The sequence below is a fragment of the Microcebus murinus genome, chromosome 8 (assembly GCF_040939455.1).
Source record: "Microcebus murinus isolate Inina chromosome 8, M.murinus_Inina_mat1.0, whole genome shotgun sequence".
NCBI lineage: Eukaryota > Metazoa > Chordata > Mammalia > Primates > Cheirogaleidae > Microcebus > Microcebus murinus.
In genome coordinates, this window is record NC_134111.1 from 3,465,807 (window position 1) to 3,489,750 (window position 23,944).

A 23,944-nucleotide genomic window follows, 5' to 3' on the forward strand; every position below is an offset into this window, starting at 1 on the left:
GGAGAGGCTGGGGGCTGGGGGCCGAGGGACACCCACTCCTCTGTCTCCGCGGCCACCGTCTGGGGTCAGAGTTGGGGGGGCATGGGGCTCTGCTGATTGCTGGGCTTTGTCCCTAGGAACAAGTTTGTGGAGTTCGACATGAAGCCCGTGTGCAAGAGGTGCTACGAGAAGTTCCCGCTGGAGCTGAAGAAGCGGCTGAAGAAGCTGTCGGAGCTGACCTCCCGCAAGGCCCAGCCCAAGGCTGTGGACCTCAACTCGGCCTGAAGGCCCTGCCCGCCCGCCCGACTGGGCTGCTCCTCCCCTGCTTGCAGCCTTTTCCTGGCCACCCGCTTCCACCCTCTGCTCTTGGACTCCTCACCTCAGTTTATCTGTGTCCCCCTTCCCCCTTTCTCCTCCTCTCTGCTTCCCCGAGTCCCTTCCCTTCTCGGCTGGGGCCCTTCCCTTTCTTTCTGTGCAGAGGCAGGGACTGGGCGGGGAGCCTGTGACAGGCCTGCGCAGGCTCCTGGCAGCCACCTCCATCTGTGCCCATGGGCTTCTGGCTACGGGTCTCCAGGGGCCTGTCCTGACCTGTCCTTCCCCACAGGGGTCTTAGTGGCACACGCTCTCCTGTGGGAGCCCCTGCCCCAACGCAGCCCTGCCGTGTGCACGCTGCCATCTGGGGTAGCACAGCCAGGGTGGCCCGCCTGAGCCACAGGGCCAGGCCATGCAGATGGGGTGTCTGGGGGACACCCTTCAGCCCCTCAACACTGCTCAACCACGTAGCGCCCCTGCACCCAAAGTGGACCGGCGAGTCCTGCCACACCCACCTACGAGCCACCTGCAGAGCCAGGACCCCACCCACCACTCAGGGGCCTTCCTGAAACCCCACTTTGGCTGCCTGCCTCTGTCTCCTCTTCCCTGCCCCGGGGCCTGCATTGAGCCCTTGGGTGGGGCTGCTGGGGCTGGAGAGGACATGTCCTCTGTAGCCAGTGCAGACCTGGTGCTGGGGCTCACGCTTGCACAATGAAGGCCATTCGCACGAGCACAGTGGCCTGTGTGGTTTGTGGTAGGAGGGGTGGAGGGTGGGCAGTGGCTCCTGTGGACACACCGCTGCTGGGGTTGGTGGACAGACAGAGACAGACATCAAGAGGCATTCAGGCAGCCCCAGCCCCTGTCCTGCGCCAGGCTGCCAGCTGGGAAGCATCAGCCCTGGGGGCTGGCCCAGCGGGCAGAGTCAGGGGTAGGCTGGGCTGGGCCTGCTAGTGGGGGGAACCCAGGCTCCAAGGCCCCGTGTCCAGCTCTGCCCACTGCCTGGCCTTAGCACAAAGCCAGTGGCTGGAGAGCAGGGCTTCCTCCCTGGCCCCAGAGCAGTCCCCTCGCCCCAACAGCCTGTGGGGAGGAGGACAGGTGTGCAGAAGGGCCAGGAGGGAGGACTCTCCTGTGAGTGCCCCTCCCCAGGAGACCGGACGGGAGGGAGGAAAGCAGGAGAAAGAAGGAATTAAGTTATTCCTGGGGAATGCAGTTGTCCTCCAGTGTCCCTGGGGAAGTCACAATGCTTTTTGATTTTTCTGGAGACCCTCTCTCTGCAGGCCACTGTTCCCAGGTGCCCACCTGGTGCCCACCCCTGCTCCCTCATGGACACACGCCCACTGCTCTGTGGATTTTTATTGAACGTTCCACCGGGTGGGCCCTCCTTTGGCTCCACAGTCAGGGCCCAGGAGAGAGGGTCATCTGGGGTGCTGAGGTGGGCTGTGTGTTGAGGAGCGTGCACTAGGGGCTGGCCAGGGCTGGGGCCCGGGAACCCCGCTGCCTGTCCATGGTGCTCAGGAGCTGCTGCACGTATGAGGTCAGCAGGTCGTCCATCTTGTAGCCCTGGACAGGGGGCAGGGTTGGGTCAGAGGCCATGGTAGCAGGGAGGGCAGGTGGGGGTCCTGCACTTGGGGACTTGGTGGCATCCACCTTCTCTGCCTCAGCCACCAGCGGGGCAGGGCGGGCACGGGAAGAGGGCAGGTGGGCTCTGCTCTGCGGGCCACCGCTCTGCCTGCACTGTGGGCCGGTCTCCCGCCCAGCGTGGGCCCCGGGAGTGTGCCCAGCCTCCCTCTAGGGGCGGTGGGGACCCAGCCCCGGCGCTTCCTGGTCGTGTGTCTGGCGGGGAGGAGGGTGAGGCTCACCAGGGAGGTCTCACACAGCAGGCGGCTGCCGCGGCCCAGGCTCCCCAGCACCATGTGGAAGTAGGTGCTGCCGCTGCTCCAGCTGGAGATCTTGGTGAAGGGGTGGGTGGCGAGCAGGTCCTGGGGGCAGAGGGGAAGGTGGGCAGGGCCTCCCCAGCGTGTGCGCTGTGTGCGCTGTGTGCGCGTGTCTGTGCTGGGCGCAGGAGGGGCGGGACATGCTGGAGCAGAGACACAGCCCCACCAGCACGGGCGTCCCGGGACCTGGTGACCCCAGCCCTGCCAGAGGCCCTGAGTGCGTGAGGCAGCTACCTTGGTCCTGGGGTGGATGAGCAGGACCCCGTGTCGGTTGATGGCGATGAGGATGATGTCTGGGTGGGAGGGCTCCGAGGTTTGCTGGGAGGGACATGGTGGTCACAGTCCAGCAGAGGCCAGGCAGCACCTCCTCAGAGCCTGGGGCACACGCCCATGCACGCACACACACACGTGCACACATGCACACGCACAGACACCCACACATGCACACGCACAGACATGTGCACACGCACACACACCCACATGTGCACAGACATGTACACACATGCACACACGCCCATGCACATACGCACACACACAGACACGTACACATGTGCACATGCACAGACACGTATACACATGCACACGCACACATGCCCATACACTCACATACACGCGCATAGACACATACACATGTGCACACGCACACACACGCGCACAGACACATACACACATGCACACACACCCATGCACGCACACACGCACGTGCAGAGACACATACACATGTGCACACACCCACACACGCACACACACGCACAGACACATACACACGCACACATGCACACACGCCCACACTCACACTGAGACACATATACACGTGCACAAGCACACACACCCACGCATGCACACACACATGCGCACAGACACGTACACACATGCACACACACCCATGCACGCACACACGCACGTGCAGAGACACATACACAAGTGCACACACACGCATGCACACACATGCACACAGACACGTACACACATGCACACACACACCCATGCACGCACACATGCACGCGCAGAGACACACAAGTGCACACACACACGCCCATGCATGCACACAGACATGTACACACATACACACACCCACACACGCACATATGCACACGCACACACGCCCACGCACACACGCACACACTCCCCAGCCTGCAAAGTGCTGAGGACAGCTGGGGCTGCGGGCAGAGCGGGTGCGCTGTGTGGGTGGGAGGCCGGGCCCGGGGAGGCCTACCTTCACCTCGAAGAAGGCAGACCCAAAGGTGGGCCACCGGCAGAGCCACCTCAGGAAGGCCACCTTGGCCTCCTCCACTGTCTTGTCCCTGTGCTTGTCGTAGGCCGGAAGGATGCTCTGTTGGGGAGGAGGCTGGTGAGGGCTGGGGGAGCAGTGCCCGCCCACCCGCGGGAGGAGGAGGGCTTGCGGGAGGAGGGTCTGGCGCTGGGGGTGCCACAGGGGAGGTGCGCTCGGTCCCTGCCTCCACCTAGGCAGGGGCGGCACCGGGTGGGGTCTCTGGGAGGGCAGCAGCCCGAGAACTCCCCAGTGCTGTCACTGTCAGGGACCTTTCTCCACTCTTCCGGGGACATGAGTCGCGTGAGGTTCTCGGGCACCAGTTCCCTCAGGATCTTGGCGACACTGGCCAGCTGGGACCGGTCATTGTCAAACTGGGCCTTGTAGATGAGGCCTGCCAGGTGGACAGCATCCTCCCGCGAGCACTTGTGGAACCCACGCAGGTACTTGGGCAGCTCCTGGGCGGTGGACATGCTGGCCTCAGACTGTGCCCCCGCCCCAGCCCCTCCTTCCTGCTGAGCCCACTCCATCCAGGACAGACTGGGCCAGCGCCAGCCCAGCCCAACAGGGTGGAGTTTTGGGTGGGGGGTGACCCAGAGTCAGGGCAGGGCCCTTGGCGTCCTGCATGGAGGTGGCCTGCTCCATCTGTGTGTAGCTGGTCCCTCAGGGCACGGCCACTGCCCTGGGGGCTGGGGGCTTCTCTGTCCCTCCCCTTCCCCGCAGTTGTGCTGTAGGTGCCAGTGCAGTCACTGTCCCCAAAGGCTGCTGCCCTCTGCTCCAGGACCCAGAACTCTCAGGGGTGCTGCATGGACCCGAGGCTGGAGCTGGGCATGGGCCGGTGCCTGGGGCGAAGCAGGTCCCACCCCTGCCTGCCTGCTTCTCCAGCCTCAGGGCAGGTGTCGGAGGGAAGGGGATGTCCCCAATGCTCACCAGGAGGGCAGCCTGCCCACTACCTGGTGGTAATGAAGTATGGTGTCTGCATTCACGTCCTTCCCCGGTACCACGTTGAGCCACAGTTTCCGCATGAAGTACACCTGGTAGGGGAGTGTCACAGGGGCCCCTGGGCAGGGGCGGCAGTGGGCACCAAGCCTGTCCCAGCAGGTGTTGCCGGCCCTGCCTGGCCTCCTCCCTGCCCCCACCTCTTCCCACCTGGAAAGCCCCCCCTTTATTCCTTGAAACCTGAGTGGGGGTCAGGCCCTGTGCAACTTCATCACCCTGCAGTGCGGCTGTGTGCCCCAGGCCTGTCCCTGTCCCCACACCCAGTGAAGCTGGGAGGCCCTCACCACCTGGCCCCAGGGCCTGTTGTGCCCACAACCCAGGGGACATCACACCCTGGGGAACTAACGAATGGGCACAGGCCATGCAGGAGGCGACCCTGCCCAGGGAGGCTGACAGCCCCAGCCGCGCCCTCCCCCAGCTCCACAGGGACCCTCACCTTCTTTCTGGGGCTTGTTCTTCTTCACCCAGTCAGACACCTGCCTCAAGGAGTCAAAGAAGAAGTCTCCCTCCTTCTGGCTGATGACCTGGGGCAGGGGAGGGTACAGGGAGGCAGGCAGGTGAGCGCCTTCCAGGGACTGTCCCCCTGGGAGGGCGCTGGGGCCTACCTCCTGGCAGGCTCAGGCTGGAGTCAGCCTGTGTGGGGGCCACCGAGGGTGGGGCACAGGCTTGTCTCCCAGGCCCCACCCACCTTCACTTGACTGCCCCGTCCCGCAGCGAGGGGCCTGGGCCGGCGCGGGCGCCGGCAGGCTGAGGCCGCCACTGGAGAGCCCTGCCTGCCGTCCCCCCGCGGCCCGGACGCACCTTGTCTGCGACCTTGATGAAGAGGCTGCAGCCCTCCCAGGAGGCCAGCTGCAGCCTGGCGGCGATGCTGTCGCACACATCCCGCACCCGCGTGCCGCTGCCCACCTCCAGCATCTGGGCAGAGAGGCAGCCGGTGAGGCCCAGAGCCCGGCCGGGGCCAGGGTGCTCCTAGGGCGGCAATCTGGGACGAGGTGCAGCCCCAGAGGACCCTTCACGCCTGGTGCTTCTGTGCCTTCATGAAGCATGCGTGGGTGTGCTCTGCCCCCAGAGGCACAAGCCCCTCCAGAGCGCTCACCAGAGGTCCATGTCCCAGCACTGCCGTCCTGGGCCTGGCCTTGAACTTGCCTTGAGAGCCAGGCTGCCAGACCATGGGAACTTCTGTTACAGGGACTGGGCCGCCCCAAGCCCATGAAGGCCAAGCTGCTGCTGGGAAGGGTATGAGGTGGCAGTGCGCACCTCTGCCCCCTTGGCCTGCAGGCCTTTGCCACCTCCTGCAGAGGCTTCTGTGTCACAGCTGGGTCCTGGTCTCTCCCCTGCTACCCCTCCCCTCCGTCGACTGCAGCAGCCGTGCGTGCTCTGTGCACAAGGCTGCCCGACGGTGGCACCTGCTCAGCGTGGCCCGGGGTGGGCAGAAGCCCCCAGGGGCTCCCAAGTTCTGGGACTCAAACTTGCTGCCACCCTCTGGCTTCCGTCCTGTATCTTTGGCATGGAACCGCCAACTCCCACCTTGGGACAGTCCCTACTTCCAAAGCGCCTGAGGGCAGGCAGGGCTGCGTCCCCAGGGAGGAGGGAAGGAGCGTGGTGAAGGTGAGACGGATCACTGGAAACCCTGAAAACAGCTCTCCTCGGTGACCAAAGAGCATGCTGGGTGGGTGGGGGGCTGCCTGCGCCCCCTTGGCCTGAGACTTGCTGTGGGGACCAGGGCGGGGTACTCACCTCGTTGGTGCTGTTGGGGAAGTAGACCTTGTGGCAGATGCGGGAGACATTCTGCTCAGCGGCCTCCACCTCCACCTGGTGTGGGGGCTGCTTCCGGGGCCCGGCCCTGGGCGGGACAATGCAGGCTGCAGAGGCTACCCATGCCCGCCCCAGCCCTGGCCTCCAGGTGGGCCCCAAACCATGTGCCAGAGACAAAAGAAGTAATACCCATGACCACTGCGGGGTTGGTCCCGGTCCCTCCCACTCCCCAGGGCTGCCCCTGCCGGGTGGGCTCACACATGGCCCCAGAGGGAGCGATGGAGGAGCTGGGCCTGGCCTCACCCCCACATGACACACTGGGGAAGGCCCAGGCCAGGGCGCTGGGTGTGGCCACGCTGTGCTCTCGTTCTCAAGTGACAGGGCACTGGGCAGGGCCTCTCTGAGAGGGTCTGCCTCACTCCATGTCCTCAGCTGCCGTGGAAATTCCGGCCACCCTATGGTCAGCCCACGCTCCCCACAGCCTCGGGAGGCCAAGCAGAGGCAGCCAGTGGGGGAGAACGAAGACGGCCAAGGAAGCACCTCCTGATGTGGGCCGGACAGGGACAGCCTCCCACCTAGGCCTCTTAGGTCTGGCAGGGGCCTCCAGGCAGCTCCCCTGCGCCCTGGGCGGGCCGTGGTGGGGCTGGTGGCTGTGACTGAGCCTGCCAGGAGCCTCCACTGACTACCCAGGCCTCCCTGCTGGGCCTCACCCCCACCTTCCTCCCAGGGGCTGGGGGCCTGGTCCTGCCTCCCCTAACTGACACCAGCCTCTGGAGAGAATGCTGAGTCCACCCTGTTGGTGAGGGTGCCTGGACCTGGAGCGCCTGGGTGGCCCAGGGCATGGAGGTGGCTGCTCACCTCAGGACCCTCTGGACACGGCGGCTGCAGTCCGGGGCCAGCAGCTTCCCCCTCCGGGTGTCTATGAACTTCTGGGCATGGGGCAGCAGCGCCTTGCTGGGCGGGAAGAGGCCTGTGCAGAGCCACAGCAGCTGCCAGCCCCGGTCCTCGCTGTGCCTGGGGGGTGGTGCCCATCAGCAGGGAAGGGCTCTCTCCAGGGCCCAGGCAGGCATCGGGGAGCAGGGACATGAGGCCTGGAGGGCCCACGGAGGAGGACGCAGGTGGACACCAGCAAGGCCGCAGCGTGCCGGCCACATCCAGCTGCCCGGCACCACAGGGCTTTCTCACCCTCAAGACGCAGAGGCCATTGTGCCTATCTTGCCCATTCGAGCCCAGAACACTAGGCTCAGAGAGGCCACAGCCCACTTAGGTCACACGGAGAGAGGGTGGGGGTGGGCAGGCCCTGGGCAGGGCTGTTCCCTCCTGCTCTGACCACTGCCAGGACGTCAGCAGAGCAGACCAGGACCCAGCCCTTCCCACTGCTGCCAGAGGTGCTGGGCAGGGGTTCAGCCACCATGAGCTCCCTGTCTGAGCTGCGGCCCCAGCCTCGGGGGCTAGGATAAGAACTGGGCACCCTCACCCGCCGTCCCTAGCAGACCTGTTGGAGTTGTGGGTCAGCTGCTTCAGGATCTGGCAGTAGACCTCGTCCTGTAGGGACGAGTCCTGCAGGGCCAGTGAGAAGATCTGGTCGGTGAGCTCCAGGGTGGGCCAGGCCTGCCGGGAGGGGTAGTCACCCATGTACCTGAGGATGGGTGTCCCTGTCAAGGAGAATGGCGCTGGGGGTGGCCCCAAGCTGACCCCTGACCAGGCATAAACACTGACCTCTGGTTCAGGCCCCACACTGACCCCTGACCCAGGCCCCAAGTTGACCCCTGAACAGGGCTAGACGCTGACCCCAGCCCTGCTGTGAGCTGCGTGTGGGCTCTGCCCAGCGCTCTGGGAGGTGGGGCCTGGCCCCTCATGGGGCCGCTGTGGGGCTTGGAGGGGACTTGGGTGCCCATGTCGGGGGGCTGGCGTGCGGCCGGGGCAGGCCGGCTGGGGAAGGATATCCACGAAGATCTGGCAGGCGATGTCCCGGAGGTCAACGTTGGCATGGACACGCTTGAGCAGCGGCTGCCGCAGTGGCTCAGGGGAATAGGCCCACAGGTGGCCCCGGGCGCGGGCCAGCGGCAGCACGGCTCTGCTCACAGTCCCCTTGTCTGGGGCCCTGTCAGGGAGAGAGGCCAGCGTGAGGGCCCACCATGAGGCCTTCGCTGCCCCACACTTCTCTGTCCTCTGTCCAACCTCCTGGGATGGCTGTGGGAGGGTCAGAGCGGCCCCTCCCTGCCAGGAGCCCTCCTGCGTCCCTCGCCCTGGGGAGGCCTCCCTGCAGCCCCCAGGGGCACTGAGGGCAGTGGCACCTGAAGAACTCATAGGAGAACTCCTCCAGGGTGTGCGGCTTCTCCCCGGGCTGCTCCACGGCTGGGGGCTGTGCAGGCTGCCCCTCCTGGGCTGCCAGCCTGCGCTTCTCTGGAGACATGGCCAGCAAGCTCTGGAGGGGCACAGGCCTGTGGGTGCCCAGCAGCCACTGCCCACCAGGCCCTTCCCGTGGGCTCCTCCTGGCCTGGCTGCCTCGGTGATGCAGGAGGTGTCAGACCCAGTGCTGGACAGGCCGGGGCCTACTCATTCCCGCGTCGCCCACTGTGTGACCCAGGACTGTGACCCAACTGCCCAGTGCCTGTTTCCTGTCTCTTAGCAGGGTTGGTGCCAATGGCTACAGAGCCCAGACCTCCTGTTCCAGGGGTCACAGCCACTCTGGGTTTCTCAGGCCTCAGGTCCCCTTCCTTGAGGCCTGTCTCCAGGGCCACCTACCCAGCCCTGTCTGCCTGTGCCCCAGCTCAGGCTCCAGCATGCACATCACCCTTGGGGATGTGCCCTGTTACCTGCTCCTTGCCTCCCTGTGAGGCTGGTCTTGGGGGCTGGACAGATGGCTCTTGGGGCAGGGACACTTGGGTACCTTTCGGTCAGGGTGCAAATGAAGCAAAGGCCGGGAACGGCTGGGTATGTTTCCAGGATGCACCCAGGGTGGGGCAGAGGGCGGGAGCACCCATTTATTGAGCACCTACTAAGTGCCAGGTACTGGGCCGGGCACTGTTCACACACTGTGCCAGCATCACGATCACCCCCAGGGCTGACCTCAGGCCCGGTAAGCCCTCCTGGCCCTCTGCCAGGTGGGCTGCAGGTCCTTGAGCTAGGCCCCTAGCTGGCCATCCCAGGCCACCCCCCATGCTGTGAGATACCAGCAGCTGCACTGAGGGCTTGGTCACTGTGGGGATGGCGTAGAGGCAGGCCGTGGGCACTAGCCCCGTCTTGCCCGTCCTGTCGTTTTGAGCCAGGGTCCAGTTTTCAGAGGCCAGAAGTCCCTGCTTCTTTGTCAGGACCAACAAGTCCCCCTTCTTGAAGGGCAGGAGGGTGGGATCATCTGCAAGGCCAGGGCACAGGGTCAGAAAATCCATTTTCTGAGGGCTCTGCAGGGGCCAGAGGCTGTGCTGCCATTTCATGGGTTGTCTCCTTGGACAAATGAGGAAAGTAAGGCACAGAGCCATCAGCATGAGGCCACTCCAAGTGTGAGTGGTGGGGGGTTGGAATCTCAGGGCCCCAGAGGGCTGTCACCTGCTGCACCTGCCCAGGTGCGGGGCCCAGGGTGGGCAGGCTTCAGGGGCTCTGCCACAGCCCCAGCCCTGGGGAGTGTGCTCCCTAGCCCATTTCCTCTTCTGTAAAATGAGGAAAGCAATGATCCCTCCCTTCTGGGAGGTGGCGAGGACGGAGTGGGCAACAGGGCAGCGTCCTGGGCTGACTTTCTCACCGCTCTAAGGCCCCATGCACAGCCCCTTCCTCTGTGTCCCAAAGGGCCCCTCCTTTCTGAAGCTCCTGCACTGATGGCACCAGCCCACTGCCCGTGCTTGCAGCCAGCAGCCTAAGCCTGCCTGGGGCTTAGGGGTCCTGGGGTCCTGGCCTTGTCACCTGGCCCCTCTGCCCGCAGCCCACAGCCCAGCTCTGGCTGGAGCGCTGGCTTGTGGGGAGCTGTGGGTGAGAACTAGGCTCCCACCACTGAGCTGTGTGACTTTGGGCCAGCTACCTTCCCTCTCTGAGCCTCTGGTGCCAGGCCTGCACAAAGGGCAGGGTGGCTATGGGTTGGGGCCAACTCTTCCCGGTGCAGTCCTGAGCAAGATCGGCCTTGGGGGTTTGAGACCACCTCTTTCAACTCCCTCATTTAGTAGAAGAGGAAACAGTGGCCAAAAGACCCAGGGCCTTGCCCATAGCTGTCCCCAGCGTCCCAGAGCCCTGCTCTCTGCCACACAGCTGCTGTGCGTGGAAGGAAGCCTGCTGCCCCTTGGGTCCCACGCACTGTCCCTCGCCCTGCCCCACCCTGCCGGGCACCTGTGGCCTTCCTGTCCTGCAGGGCCATGGCGTGCACGGATCTCTCCTTCAGGCCCTCCAGGAACAGGGCCACGAGCTCAGCGACGGCCACGCTGCTGGGGGACAGGAACTCGTAGTCCTCGTGCAGCGTGGTCAGCAGCAGCCTCTGCCCGCCCTGGGCCTCCCTGGGGAGGAAGGCTGTGTGACCAGGGCCGCCTCCACCCCGCCCGCTTCAGCCCTCCTGACTTACAGACCAGGAAACAGGAGGCTTGTCCGGGGCTGGGGCCAGGCCAGGCACCACTGTGGGTGGTGGGCAGATGACGGCCCCTCGGGCCTCGGGGGCAGTGGGTGGTGCCCAACCGAGAGTGTGGGGTTGGCTTTGGGCAGGTAATGAGGTGGCCGGTGTGCAGGGACACCACACAGACACTAGGGAGGTGGCAAAGAACATTAGTGCTGAGACGAGTTGCTGGCTCTGCTGTGTGCTAACTCTGGGACCCTGGCCACACTCCCCAGCCCGTGTGTGCCTCAGTTTATGCATCTGCAGAACTAGTGGCGCCGTGAGGGCTTCGTGGCACACACAAAAGTGCCCTGTGTGCTCCGCCTCAGGGGCACAGCCTGCTGGTCACAGTTGTGGTCATGCCACCGTTCGCTGTGCTTTACCAAGCGGGCTGGCAGGGCACAGGCAGGACTCCCCGAGGGGCCTGGAGGAGTCCACAGCGGTCTCCTGAGCAGGGAAGCGCCTGCTGAGTGCACGCTTCATGCCCTTTCTAGAGGGTCCACGCCCCGAAGAGGAGAGGCCAGGGCATGTGCGGTGTGCGAAGTGCTGAGCAGGCAGTGTGGCCCGGCACAGGAGGGCGCCCAAGTCCAGTGGCCATGGCACATGACAACCGTGCCCCACCACCCTGGCCCGGCTCCAAACACACTACCCCTTCTTGCTGTCTCTCCCTGAGCCCCCAGATGCACCAATTCCAAGAATTCAGTTTGTGAGAAGACCTCTTCCCTCGGGGTCCCCACCTGTTGGTGGCCAGACCCATGATCTCTGGGAAAGAGAGTTCCAGCAGCATCTTCTCCCGCTGGTCTAGGAAGTACAGCCCCTTCCAGTTAACAGCCAAGACGAGCGGGGTCTTGGGCAGGCCAGGGCCTAGGCGGGGGAGACAGCAGAACAAAGGTCATGCTGGGCCCCTGGTGCCCAGCCCACACCTGCCCCAGCCCATCAGGTGCCATTACCAGAGAGCGTGGTGACTTCAAAGAGCCGGGAGAAGAGCAGTGGCCACTGCAGGCAGGCGGCGTCCACCACCTGCTCCTGCACGGCCAGCGGTGTGGCCTGCGTCTGGGTGTACGGGGCCTGTGGGCGACCACAGGCGTCACCACAGTGGCCCTGTCTTCGCTGGCTAATCCCTCACCCAGTGCTCAGGGTGGTGAGCTGGTGGTTCACTGTGATGCTTCTATCTAAGGCAAGGCCTGCCTGCGGGGGCCTTCTCCAGAGATGCCCCTGAGGTCTTCCTGGGGACTAGTGCAGCCCTGCTGAACCCTGGGTGCCCTTCTAGGAGGTGGTTTGGGGAGAGAAGAAGGCCTTCCCCTCTTCCTCATCAGGGTGCCCCGGCTGGGGTGGGGCTGCAGCTCGCCGCGCTCAGCACGGAAGTTGCGTGTGTCTGCGCATGTGCGCTTGGGCTCCTGCCCACACCTGCCTGCGGGTCTGTGCCCAGCGCCCTGCAGGAAGGCCACCCTGCACGGTGCTGCCCGCTGCCTGTCTCCTCTGGAGTTCTGCGTATTGGCCTCTCCCAGGAGCTCGCCTCAACCTTCCCTCTCGCTCCTCGTCTCCAGGTTTCCTTCTCCTTTCTGGACTGTTCCCCACCTTCCGTCTCCCCTCCTCCTCCACTGTGCTGTGTCTGGAACTGGCTGTGATACCCAGCTGAACTTCCAGCTTTTGAAAGTGGCCGAGTAATATTCACATGCTGGCTTTGGGAATGTAAACTGATGCATTGCATCCGAAGGGAAATTTGGCACTACGCAACACATATCAAATATTTAGCACGTCCACACGCTCTGATCCAGGGGTTCCCGTGTGCCCAGTGAGGGGACACTGAGAGGCCCGGGGGAAGGAGGGCAGCCCCTGAGGGCAGGACCGATGCGGAGGCTATGGCACGGCCAGTGGCCAGTGGCCAGCAGCCATGGATGAGCTCTCATGCATAGAGGCAAGGGCCCAGTGGGATGCCACAGCAAGGATCAGCATGGGGACCCATGCCAACTGGGAAGGAAGGAAGACGGCAGCACAGGCCTGTGACAAGGATTTGAACTGGGTGGGACTGTTTGAACCTGAAGAGCAGGCTACACTTAACCGTCAAAGCTAGGCTTCCTGTCCCCTGGGGGTGGGGCTCGTGGGGAAGGGATCCATCCTCTGCACACCGAGGGCCCCACCGCCCCAAGGGGAGCTCAGGGCTGGAGTGCCCAGGCTGCGTGCAGGCTGACCTTGGCGTAGGCAGCAGTGACGAGGCTAGTCCACTTCTCGGGGGGCTTGGTCCTGTACAGCTTGGGGGGGAGGCAGCTGGGCAGCAGCTCCTGGATAGCCTTGTCCCCCACCGAGGCACCGAGCTGCACATAGCAGTGCCGGGCCAGCAGCTCCACCAGCCCTTCCTCCTGCAAGGCAGGGGGAGGGCAGACAGGTGAGCACCCACCCTTACCCAGGACGCCCTTACCCCGTGGCCCCACTCTTGCCTCAGTGTGGCGGAGCTGGCCAGCAGCTCAAGCAGGACATGGGCAGCCACCCTGTCCCACCACCTCCACTTCCTTCCCCAACTGAACCACCATATGCCCTGCCTAGGCCCCCACGCAGGCCCGCTCCGCTGGCAAGGCAAGGGGTGCTCCTCGGAGCTCCTGGGCAGAACCTGGACGCTGCTGCTGTGGGTGGGGTGAAGTGGGCAAGGCCTATCCCTGTCTGAGCTCCAGTCCTCACTTGTCCAGGGAGACCCTCAGCTGCTGCTGGAGGGCTTCTGCAGGGACTCAGCCGCAGGAGCGAGCGTCCCAGCGTGGCCTAGCACTGGAAGGGATCCAAGCAGCCCATTCCAGAGAGACCAAAACCTTGCAGGGTGTGGTGCCCCTGTGGCTCCCTGCCTGTGCCCATTCCAGATGGCCCCATAGCAGCACCGTCCTGACAGGGCACAAGGAGGTTTGCACCTGCTGCTCCCAGAACCGCAGGTGCACGGCCACCCCCGACTCTCCAACCACCCTGCAAGAGCTCTCAGTCCTCCCTACACATCCAGATGAGGGCCTGCAGCTCATCGAGGCGACAGAATTTCCCAAGGTCACACTGCCAAGAAGAGGTGGAGGTAGGACTTGAACTCAGGCCCTAGGGCTCCAAGGCCACACTCCTGACCATCAGGCCTTGCTGCCCCATAACCAGGGCTGCCACGGTGCGGTAGGTCTGGGCCGACTGGGAGGCCTTCCCTGCCTGTCGCTGCTACCATGACCCCAGAGGCCTGGGCAAACCTGCGGCCCAAGGGAAGAGGAAATGGAGGCTGGGCCTGGAAGGGACAGCATCCTGCACCCCACGACCCCCTCCCCACCCCCGTTCCGCTGCCCCCCTGCCTCCCGCCCTCCACACAGCTTCTGATGCCAGCTGGGTGCTCGCTGTGGGGTGCTCTCTGATGGCCACAGCTGGGCTGGACCTGGGATGTGGCTCTTCCTGAGGCCCCTCACCTTCTCGAAGCTGTACTCGCCGGACCAGACTCCATGGAGCACTTGGCGGTAGATGAGCTTGGTGCTGACGGGGTCCTCCTGGGAGTCATGCCAGGGCGTGAAGAACTCCTTCCGGAAGTAGATGCGCCAGGGGGACTGGCGCTGGCTCTCACCCCTCTCCTGGGCCAGCTGCTCACACTGGGCGATGGCATCCATCACGTGGTCGCGCCCACTGCCCAGGGACCAGAACTGGGGCCACAGTCGGGCGGCAGGGTTAGTGGCTGCTGTGCACTCCCGGCCCACAGGGATGCCCGCCCTCGGCACACGCACGCGTGGAGACCGAGACCCAGCCCCAGCGTGGACCCCGAGGGCTTCCCCACACGGGCGGGGCCTGCCCCACTCCTCCCCGTGGGTTCGCAGATGGGGGCTTCAGTGCCTTGGCTGGCTGGTGGGTGTGAGGGACCACCCACTGGGTGTCCAGGTGGGCGGTGACGGGGCTTCAGGCGGCCTTGCTGGCGCGCCCCCCACATCTGCGCAGGGTGCCCGCAGCTCCCAGCATGAGGGAGGGTGCGGCAGGGGAGTGGTGCCAGGGCCTGGAGCCACGCATGGCGGCCAGGTGGCGGGGCACTGGCGAGCTGTGCGTGGGCACTGCTGGGCTGAGGGCGGGCGGCCTGCCGTGTGTTCGGTGGCTAGGAGGGCCAGCGGGGCCTGGCTGGCGAGGTGCAAGGGCTCGAGCTTTGGGGTGCTTTGCCCGGTGCGTGAGGGAGGAAGATGATGCCTGGCCAGTACCTTGTCGTACACGGCGACCTGGAGGGAGAAGCCCAGGTAGTCGCTGAGGCCCTGCTTGCGGGCGATGTGCAGGCAGATTTCCCTCGATGTGGAGGCCGAGTCGACAGTGACGGTCAAGCTGTCCCCGGTTACCATGATGACCTGGATCGGGACGTGCTTCTTGGACTTGACAGCCTGGGGGTAGAGGGAGACTCAGGCCCTACCCAGCTGCCTGCCTGCGAGCTCTTGCAACCTGTAGCCTGGAGGCCAGTCCTCGACCCCCACCCCTCTCCCTGATCCACCACCCCCTGCTTGCCCTTCCCCGGGGGGTCTCGGGGCTCCCGTGGTGGCCACAGCTGGCATGGAGAGCAAAGCTCAGGCTGACAGGGATTCGTGCTGGGGGGATGGCGGTCAAGCAGGAGCCACATTAGCTGCGCATCCAGCCATTTGGTGCTTCTCCAGGTCCACCTCGGCAGCCCTGGGGGTGCTGCCTGCAGGCTGGCACAGCCCCAGTTTCTGATGAGAGCCCTGAGCTTGGTGAGGTTAAGTGACTTAGACTCACAGAGGTGACCTGCAGCCCCTGGGACAGGGTCACAGAGATGAGCACCTTCCAGGCTGGGGCTGGACCAGAACTTCGGGGAGAGCAGGGTGCAGGGACCCCCTCCTGGCTGTTCCGAGGGACCCTTCCTGAGGACACTGTGATAACTCATGGGTGACGCAGCTGCCAAAGCAGGATGAGGTAGCACCTGCTCCCAATAGCAGAGCCACCAAGGACAACAGCCTTGGCATGACCACTGCCTTCTTTGCAAAGTCAAATGCCCTGGGAGGGCCGCATTTGGAGCAACTGGCCCAGCACAGTGCTGATGAGTGGGTCATATGGCTCTTCCCTCCAGCTAGTTGGGCCCTGAAGGAACGTGGGTCTAGAGGTGGAGGCACCTCTGAAGGCTGGGGAGGCCACGCCCCATGAAGGGGGGGCTCCCGGGGACCATTGGCCTGGGAGGTAACACAGAGGAGACAGAGGAGCTTGAGGACAAAGGTCTTGTCTTGGGAGAAGGCACCCCACTAGCTGTATTGGGGGGCCTGCAGCCCCTTACCACCCACTTCCCACCCCTGCCAGCCCCTACCTGCAGCTCCAGCCAGGTGGGGGGCTCCGTGCGCATCCCGTTGGTGTAGGTGCGTCTCAGGCGCTCAGCACAAAAGGGCCCGTAACCCGCCGGCCCTCGACCAATGAAGTTCAGGAGATACTGGGGGGCGAGGAAGGGAGAGGGGCAGATGCTCAGGATGAAGCTGGTTTCTACTTACTGCTCACTCGGATCTTAAAGTGATGACACTCAGTTTATAAAGACGCGCTGAGCCGCGCACACACCTCTCGGGGAGAAACGCAGGCCAGACGTCTCTGAGGAGCGGTCTGGCAGTGTGTTTGAAACAGTGCCGCGTTTTAGAGCACGCCTGGCCCAATGGCTCAAACCTATCCTACGGTAGATACACACATGTGGTCACAGTGGTATCCATGGTGATGAGTGACTGGAAGACGGCCCCGCATGTCCACCCTAGTCCAGCACCCTCTGGAGAGCCAGGCGTTACCACTGGTGTTGGCGAGGTTCACACCATGAGAAAACATCATGAACGTGAGTGAAAAATGCAGACGAGTCAACACCCTAAACGGGTTTGCGTTGACACCTTTTTGTCTCACAGAGATTTTGTTCCTTCCTGCCTTGGGTTGAGAGGGTGGAACCTGGAAGGTTTACTGGTCTTGTGAGTTGCCCGAGTGCCTGGGGTGATGGCCAGGTGGCCGTAGGTCCTGCTGGCCCCAGGGGACAAGTGAGGAAGTGTTTTCTGCATGATCACAAGTGTGGCACCATAACACCACAAAAGGCCAGAAGAAAATATTAAATGGAAGTGACCTCTGGGTGTGGGGATTTCTTTAATTTTCGTTTTGGACTTTCTGCATTCCACATATGACCTTTATAATCAGAACCAAACGTTGTGACACATTAAAACAGGGAAGCCGGGCCTCCAACACTCAAAGCGCCTGCGGAGCCGCCTCCATTTCCAGTCCTAAGGACTAGACAGAGGCGGCGTGGCCCAGCTCCAGGCGGGGCCCACTCCTGGGACACCTATCTTTTCAGGCCACTTTTCATCTGCCATTCCATTTTAGTCTTGAAGCGCCGTCCTGCACCTAAGCCAAAGTGCAATTGGCCCTGCAGACCCTGGATAGGAGCTAGAAGGAGCCAGGGGCAGTGTCCTTTTATACAGATGGGAAAACTGAGGCCCACAGAAGCACAGGCACTGCTGCCCATCCTGGCTTGCAGGGGCAAAAGACTCAGGCCAGGCCCGGGGATTCTGGACCTGTTCCGGGGCCCAGGGCCCACCAGTGCTCCAGCATAACGTGCCCCTGCCCTGGGCCCCACCTTCATGAACCTCTCCGAGGGAGGGACGCAGCCCAGGCAGAGGCTGAGCAGGATCCAGCCCCGGGCCAGGCTGCTTGGTCTGAAGTTCTCCGAGAGCTGCTTGCAGATCTGGCAGTAAATCTCGTCCCTGAAAGACACAGACCACTGGGAGGGCAGGCAGGGGGCCGGGAGGAGAGGAGACAGGGGCATCTGGGCTCACAGTCCTTCTGCCCCTCTGGGGTACCCGACCGTGGGGCGCCTCTCAGCCCTCGAGACCCACCCAGCCTCCTCCCCCCCAGCGCTGCTAGGCCACTCCCTAGGCTCTCGCCCCTGTGGCTTCCTGCCCCACCACGGCCCAGCCCTTGGCCCTCCCTTTCTGTCTCTGCCCTCAACACGCCTGCCTCGTGCTGACTTGGCCTCTCTGCTCGGCCCTCGGGGTGGGGCACCGTCTGCACGACCTGCCCGCTCCGCTGCCCAGCGCCGCGGTGAGGACGAGCAGTGAGTCCTCCCTTCCTGAACGCAGACAGGGCAACGGGGCCTTCATGGGAGAACCCCTCGCCCTTCGCCTCCTGGCCCGCTCCCATTCCCATTCCCATGGGTTCATGGGCTGCCCTCTCTGTGACCTCTTGGCAAGGAGCCTCTTCTGGATCCTTCCCACAGACTCAAGCCTCTATCATCTTAAAAGTGTCCCATTAGAGCCCCAAACCCCACACATCCAGAGGCCACACTTTTCCCCCAGTAGTCGGTGGTGTGCGGGTAAATGTTTATCAACCAACTCTCCCAGGAAAATAGCCCCGATTCATTGCATTTGCAGATGTCTGTGGTGTAAATGTTCCCATCAAGGCCAATTTCAAGCTGCCAACATGATGGGAACACAGAGATGGGAAGAGATGTACACAGTTGGCTACCATGAGCCCCAGCACACGGCCTCTCTGCAGCCTATAGACACCACCACCAAACTGGAAATCTGGGGTCATTCTAGACCTCCCATCTCTTCATCTCCCAGATCCAACCAGCCACCACATCCTACCACCTCTCTCCTGGATGTCTTCTCTGTCCCCGGCTCTGGGCCAACGCTCATCAGCTCTCCTTGGACTTCTGTAGTGGCCCCTGCCTGGCCTCCTAGCCCAGGCTACACCTGCCATGTGACTGTCAGGAAGATCCTTCTGGAAGTCAGCTATGATCATGGTCTTCTGCTGCTTAAAACTTTTCCCACTTCCCTTAGAAGTGGACCTGAATTCCATGGCCCAGCTGTGACAAACCACTAAGAATTCAAACCCCTTCAGGCCATGTCAAAGGTGAGCTGTTTACCCTTTCCCTCTGCCTGGGGCCACCCCAGGAGGGCACTAAAACCACCCCTTCTTGGTGCCCTCACTGAACCCTGAACATACTAAGATGCTCAAGCTGCCGTTGTGGGTTTCCTGGACCTCTCCTGTCCCCCGACTAGAGGGTAAGCTTCTTGGAGCAGACATAAGTCATCTTCATCTCCACACGGCCAGCTCCCAGGCCAGGGCTTAGATACTTGTGTGACAGTGTCTATTGAATGTGTGATAGATATGGAATAGCATATTTCTTTTGGTCTCAGAATGTGGCTAGGATGCCAGAGCCATGGAAAAATGGATGCTAACATCCAATATTCTTGTAGAATTTGCTGAAAACAGCAGAACCAGTGTAGCTACCATGCCACCTCTAGGCTGTGTGAGGGAAGATGACAAATTTGGAAGGTGATTCCTAGAAGGGACGTCATAGGAGCAGAGAGCTCTGTGGCCCTTGCTACTCCCCATAAGTGATGGGGGCCGTGAGGGAGACCCCAGGAGAACTGCCAGTAGGGACGGGCCTGTCAGAGGGGAGACACTCTCACGCCTGGGGGGCACACGGAGCCCCAGAAGCCCACTGCCCTCCCCCAGCATGCTGGAAGGGAGCCTGGTGACACTGTTCTTCCCACTGCTTAATTTGTGTCCCTTGAGTTGGGGACATCCATGGAAAAGAGGGCTAGCACCTGCTTCCTCCAGCGGAATTCTAAGCCCAGGGCAGGGTGGAGAGAGAAGACTCGAGGGATGGGAGCCGCTTCCTGCCGGCCACGAGGGTGCGTGGCAGGAGCTGGGCTGCAGGCATCTGGGCAGGACCCCGCACACGCGGGCAGCGAGCGCACCATTCCAGACGCCAAGCAGCAGGCGGCTGCGGGCTGTGCCACTGGGGCTCGAGTCCGCAGGAGCCGTCATGGGATTGGACGCCACTCCGCAGGGCGTGCCGTGCGGTGTCTGAGGAGCCAGCAGTGCGCCCGTCTGACACAGCCTTTACGTGTGCCGTGGTGGAGGGTGTGGTGGCCAGTGGAGAGCAGCCACGGAGAACTGCCACAGAAGCAGCTCGGGGAGGAGCGTGCCCGCTGGCGTGGCAAGGGCAGCCAAACTGGGCTGGAAGCCCTGTGGCTGTATTGGCCTAAAGCACCCAAGGGCTGAGTTGGGGGACCACAGGGCTTAATAGTGAGACAGGAATCCTGCAATGAGGAGACCCAGAGAACGGGAGTCCTAAATTTTTCATATAAAATCCTAAATCTCTGGCCGACCCCTTCTGGTGGGCCGGCATGGTGGGGCCCTGCATGGCGGCAGACGCCACGTCACCAGCTACGGCCACACAGCTGCACAGGGTCCCAGCTGCTGCTCACCGCGTGGGAGACAGAGCTTGAATCCAGCCAAGCTGATCACCTGCCAGGACAAGAAGTCAACGCTCTTTGAGCACCATAACAGCACCCAGGGTCCCTAAATGTGCCATTGTCAGTGTCCACGAGACAGTCCCAAAGTGCGAGACCTTTGAGGGGCAGCGGCCAAGTGCCAGACACGGGGCAGCACAGGAGGCACGGCCACCCTCACAAGAAAAGGCAGTTAATGCAGACTGACCCCAAGGTGACCCAGAGAGTGGATTTGCAGAAAAGGTTTAAAAACTACTGTGACTCTGCTCAAGGACACGAAGAAAGCTATGTTTATGGTGAGTGGGCAAGTAGGAAATCTTGGCAGAGAAATAAAAATGTAAAAAAGATCCACGTGAAAATTCTAGAATTGAAAAATATATTATCTGGAATAAAACATTTGTTAGGTGGGTATAAGAGCAGGTTGGGGAAGACAGAGAAAGATCAGTGAATTGGAAGACAGATGAGTAGAAATGGCCCAATCTAAAGAACAGAGAAAAAGAAAAAGAAAGAAAAAGTGTGCAGACCCTCAGGCCCAGTGACAGTCTCAAAACAGCTCACATGGGTTTTATGAGAGTTTAAAGGAAAAGAGATTGAGGTAGAAAAAGAAATAATGACCATCAATTTCTCAGATTTAGTTAGAAATATTAACTTGAAGTAAGTGAACCCTAACATACAGTGTCTGTCCCTGAAAGCAGTATGTAGCTGGCCCTCTGCACCTGTGGAGACGCATTCTACCAATTCAGCCAGCTGTGGGTGCAAAACACGGTGTCCACAGGCTCACCACACGGATTTCTTCTAAGTAGTATGAAACCCCAATTCCTATAAGGCCGTGGTATAGAAAGCAAAATACACATACTGCAAATGAGCAACCTGCTCATTTACTGGGCCCTGTGCCGAAGCCTGCTCCCGGGGCAATGGCCAGCCCATGATGAAGGTGTTTTCCTGAAACTGGGTTTTTCCCATGGGTTTCTTAATGCAGAGAAGCCTGGGTGGCTATCACACCTGCTCTCCTGAGACCCCGCCCTCAGGGCCCAGGAGGGGGAGGGGCGCGTGGGCAGGGAGGTTGTGGCTGGGCTGGGAGCCTGCGAGGGGCTCCGACGCTGTGCGTGGGGTGGGTGGGGGTGGGCACTGACCTGAGGCCAGGCCGCAGGATGGCGTAGCCCACGATGAAGTGCACCTTCTCCAGGTTGGACATGGGGCGGTCTGTGACGGGGCCGCTGGGCTCAAATGCTTCCTCTCCAGTGTTCAGCTGGCTGGCCACCTTGAAACCCAAAGGCAGCCGTCAGGACGGCTGAGATTCTCCCCACTTGCCCAGAAGAAAATTGGCACAAGGGGAGGGAAGCCACAGCCCTGCTGGGACAGACTGAGGTTCCGTGCCCTGGGCTTACCTGGCCCGTGACCCGGGAGGACCGCTTCAGCTTCATGGAGGAGATCTTGGTTGTCTTGTCCTTGTGGCCGGGCCTCTGTGGAAGGGGACAGTTAAAAAATGACCATGGCTCGGAGCTGTCCTAAGCCTGGGCTCACCTTGGTGATGCTGACCCTGCAGCCAATGGGGGGGGCAGGAAGTGAGTGACCCTCTCATCCGGACATTTCCAGGCCCCAGATACAGAGCACCAGCACATGCGAGCCTCACAACACACAGCACATCGCCACCCTCGCTGCTGGGCCAGGAAAAGGAGGCCCAGGGATGGCAAGAGATTAGACAAAAGCTACTCATCATCCTTCTGGGATGGGCTCAGTGCTGTTCTTCTGTCCCAAAACTTGTCCTCTCCCCAGTTAAGCTCTCAGAGGCCAGACTGGGTCTGAGCCCAAGTGCTTAGGATGACCCCAAGCCATGGTCACTCAGTAAAAGTGTGGCAGATGATCAGAGGCAGCTCTGCCCACTGCCCGGAGAGCTCTGTCAGGGGATCAGAAGAGCCCAGGCTTCAAACTGGCATCCAGGCAGGGCGGGGCTTACACCCAGCTGTTAGGGTCTAGTGGTCTCCTTAGGCAGAGGTTATACATTCTCATGATGGTGTCATGAGAAGAATTTGCTGCCAAAATTGGAGCTCAGTGTGGGACTGGACATGGGTTGAGATCAGCCCAGTCTGGGGCCAGGCACCAGCTTCTGCTGGGGAAAAGCTGGTTTGCCACACGGGGCCTGACAGAGACAAGCTCCAAGAGGGCAGCAGGGCTGGCTCGGCCCACTGCCCTGTGCATGGGCATGTGGCGGGCACTTAACAAATGTGTGCAGGAAGAAAAACCTGAGATCCGACCTCCAGGAAGCCAGCCCTGCTTCCCCCGTGTCCATCCTCCGGAGGTGCAGGGTGGCTGGACTGCCTCCCAGAGTCCCCTTCCCTGAGCAGTCGCCAGCCTCCAAGGTGCCCCAGTGATCCTCGCCTCCTGACATTCCTACCCTGTGTGGTACGTGACCTCAAGACTAGACATTGCATCTCCCCTCTTGCTTTCCTTCTAGGATCGCTCATGCTGAGGGAAGCCATGTTGTGAAGGTGCTCAGGCAGCTGGCAGAGAGGCCCACATGGGGACGAATGGAGGCTTCTGCCCACAGCCACATGGGTGAGCAATCTTGGGAGTGGACTGTCCAGACCCAGGTGACAGCTTGCTGGCAGCCTCATGAGAGACCCTGAACCAGAACTATCCGCTAAGCTGATCCTGACCCTCAGAAACTACATGAAATAATAAATTTGTGCTATTTTAAGCTGCTAAATTTGGGGAGGGGGGTAATTTGTTATGCAGCAACAGATACCTAATATGCCCTGGTAGAGCCCACACCTCCAGAGGTCAAGGACTCAGGCCCTGGGCCCAGGCAACCTCCATGCACTTCCTGGACTGGGTTGGCCATGAGGTTGGGCTGCAGTTCTCTACACGATAGTCTGTACACAGGACCCCACAGGCACTTGTGATCAGCCCGGCCAGGCACCCGGATGGTGGGGCAGTCATGGGCCCTGGCCACAGGTGGGCCCGAGTGCTGTCACTGCTGCACAATTCCTTGGTTAGTTCCACTCGGATTATGGCCTGCGACTGGGCCTTAGGAAGGACTTCTGACCCAAAGTGGATGTGAATTAACTTTCCATCAGAAAGTAGGGTAGAACTTGGGTCAAGAATTTGGTCTTTGGGCTGGGCATGGTGGCTCATGCCTATATTCCTATAATCCTGGGAGGCCAAGGCAGGAGGATTGCTTGGGTTTAGACATTCGAGACCAGCCCAAACAAGAGCCAGATCCTGTCTTTACTAAAAATAGAAAAATTGGCATCATGGTATGTACATATAGTCCCAGCTGCTCGGGAGGCTGAGGCAGGAGGATCGCCTGAGCCCAGGAGTTTGAGGTTGCTGTGAGCTAGGCTGATGCCACGGCACCCTAGCCACGGTCGCAGAGCAAGACTCTGTCTCAAAAAAAAAAAAAAAAAAAAAGAATAAAAGAACTTAGTCTTTGAATTCAGCAGAACGATTCAAAGCCTAGGCCCCGCACACCTGTCCACTGTGATTTGGGGAAAAGTCATCTCACTTCTCCGTTTCTTTAGCTATAAAGAAACATAATAATCCCTCCCTTGTGGCGCTGCCACCTGGGATTGAATGAAGAGAAGCAGCTGGCACATAGCAGGCTGTCAGTCAGTGACGACATCTGTTGCTGTTACTACTGGTGCATTCGTTTGAACCCGCTTAAATCAAATATGATATTCCGAGTCCAAGGGACTCTCTCCATTAATGGTTATATAATTCAAAGAGTCCTGGGCATGCTCTGGGATTCACGAGTTTCTGTGTGCAATTCATGACTGTAATTACCTTGGTGCCCTGGCTTCGGGGCTGAGTTCAGTGGGCGGTGCTGATGGGAGGGCTTGGGGACTTGTCTCCCTTCCCGCGCAGCTTCCCAGGGCCA

The 23,944-nt window shown here is 61.7% G+C and overlaps 2 protein-coding genes across 3 annotated transcripts in view; one reads left to right on the top strand and one right to left on the bottom strand.

Moving 5' to 3' along the window:
* The window catches only part of LIMS2 (LIM zinc finger domain containing 2), a 31,528-nt gene extending 31,132 nt beyond the window's left edge, over window positions 1-396 (top strand). For both annotated transcript variants that reach the window (XM_076005447.1, XM_012739939.3), the window contains one exon: window positions 117-396. In XM_076005447.1, the coding sequence (XP_075861562.1) occupies window positions 117-264 (148 nt within the window). In that variant the 3' untranslated portion in view covers window positions 265-396. The remainder of the gene's footprint in view (window positions 1-116) is intronic.
* A 1,241-nt stretch (window positions 397-1,637) lies between these two features.
* MYO7B (myosin VIIB) overlaps window positions 1,638-23,944 on the bottom strand; it is a 94,997-nt gene continuing 72,690 nt past the window's right edge. The window contains exons 25-48 of the mRNA XM_076005448.1: window positions 21,456-21,530; window positions 21,201-21,328; window positions 17,400-17,526; window positions 16,113-16,232; window positions 15,010-15,183; window positions 14,242-14,469; window positions 13,015-13,182; window positions 11,773-11,890; window positions 11,560-11,686; window positions 10,567-10,730; window positions 9,426-9,607; window positions 8,547-8,677; window positions 8,196-8,353; window positions 7,745-7,898; window positions 7,108-7,263; window positions 6,232-6,337; window positions 5,296-5,409; window positions 4,931-5,018; window positions 4,449-4,555; window positions 3,768-3,953; window positions 3,442-3,558; window positions 2,460-2,543; window positions 2,151-2,270; window positions 1,638-1,851 (exon numbers count right to left, since the gene is read on the bottom strand). Of these exons, the coding sequence (XP_075861563.1) occupies window positions 1,750-1,851; window positions 2,151-2,270; window positions 2,460-2,543; window positions 3,442-3,558; window positions 3,768-3,953; window positions 4,449-4,555; window positions 4,931-5,018; window positions 5,296-5,409; window positions 6,232-6,337; window positions 7,108-7,263; window positions 7,745-7,898; window positions 8,196-8,353; window positions 8,547-8,677; window positions 9,426-9,607; window positions 10,567-10,730; window positions 11,560-11,686; window positions 11,773-11,890; window positions 13,015-13,182; window positions 14,242-14,469; window positions 15,010-15,183; window positions 16,113-16,232; window positions 17,400-17,526; window positions 21,201-21,328; window positions 21,456-21,530 (3,234 nt within the window). The 3' untranslated portion in view covers window positions 1,638-1,749. The remainder of the gene's footprint in view (window positions 1,852-2,150; window positions 2,271-2,459; window positions 2,544-3,441; window positions 3,559-3,767; window positions 3,954-4,448; window positions 4,556-4,930; window positions 5,019-5,295; window positions 5,410-6,231; window positions 6,338-7,107; window positions 7,264-7,744; window positions 7,899-8,195; window positions 8,354-8,546; window positions 8,678-9,425; window positions 9,608-10,566; window positions 10,731-11,559; window positions 11,687-11,772; window positions 11,891-13,014; window positions 13,183-14,241; window positions 14,470-15,009; window positions 15,184-16,112; window positions 16,233-17,399; window positions 17,527-21,200; window positions 21,329-21,455; window positions 21,531-23,944) is intronic.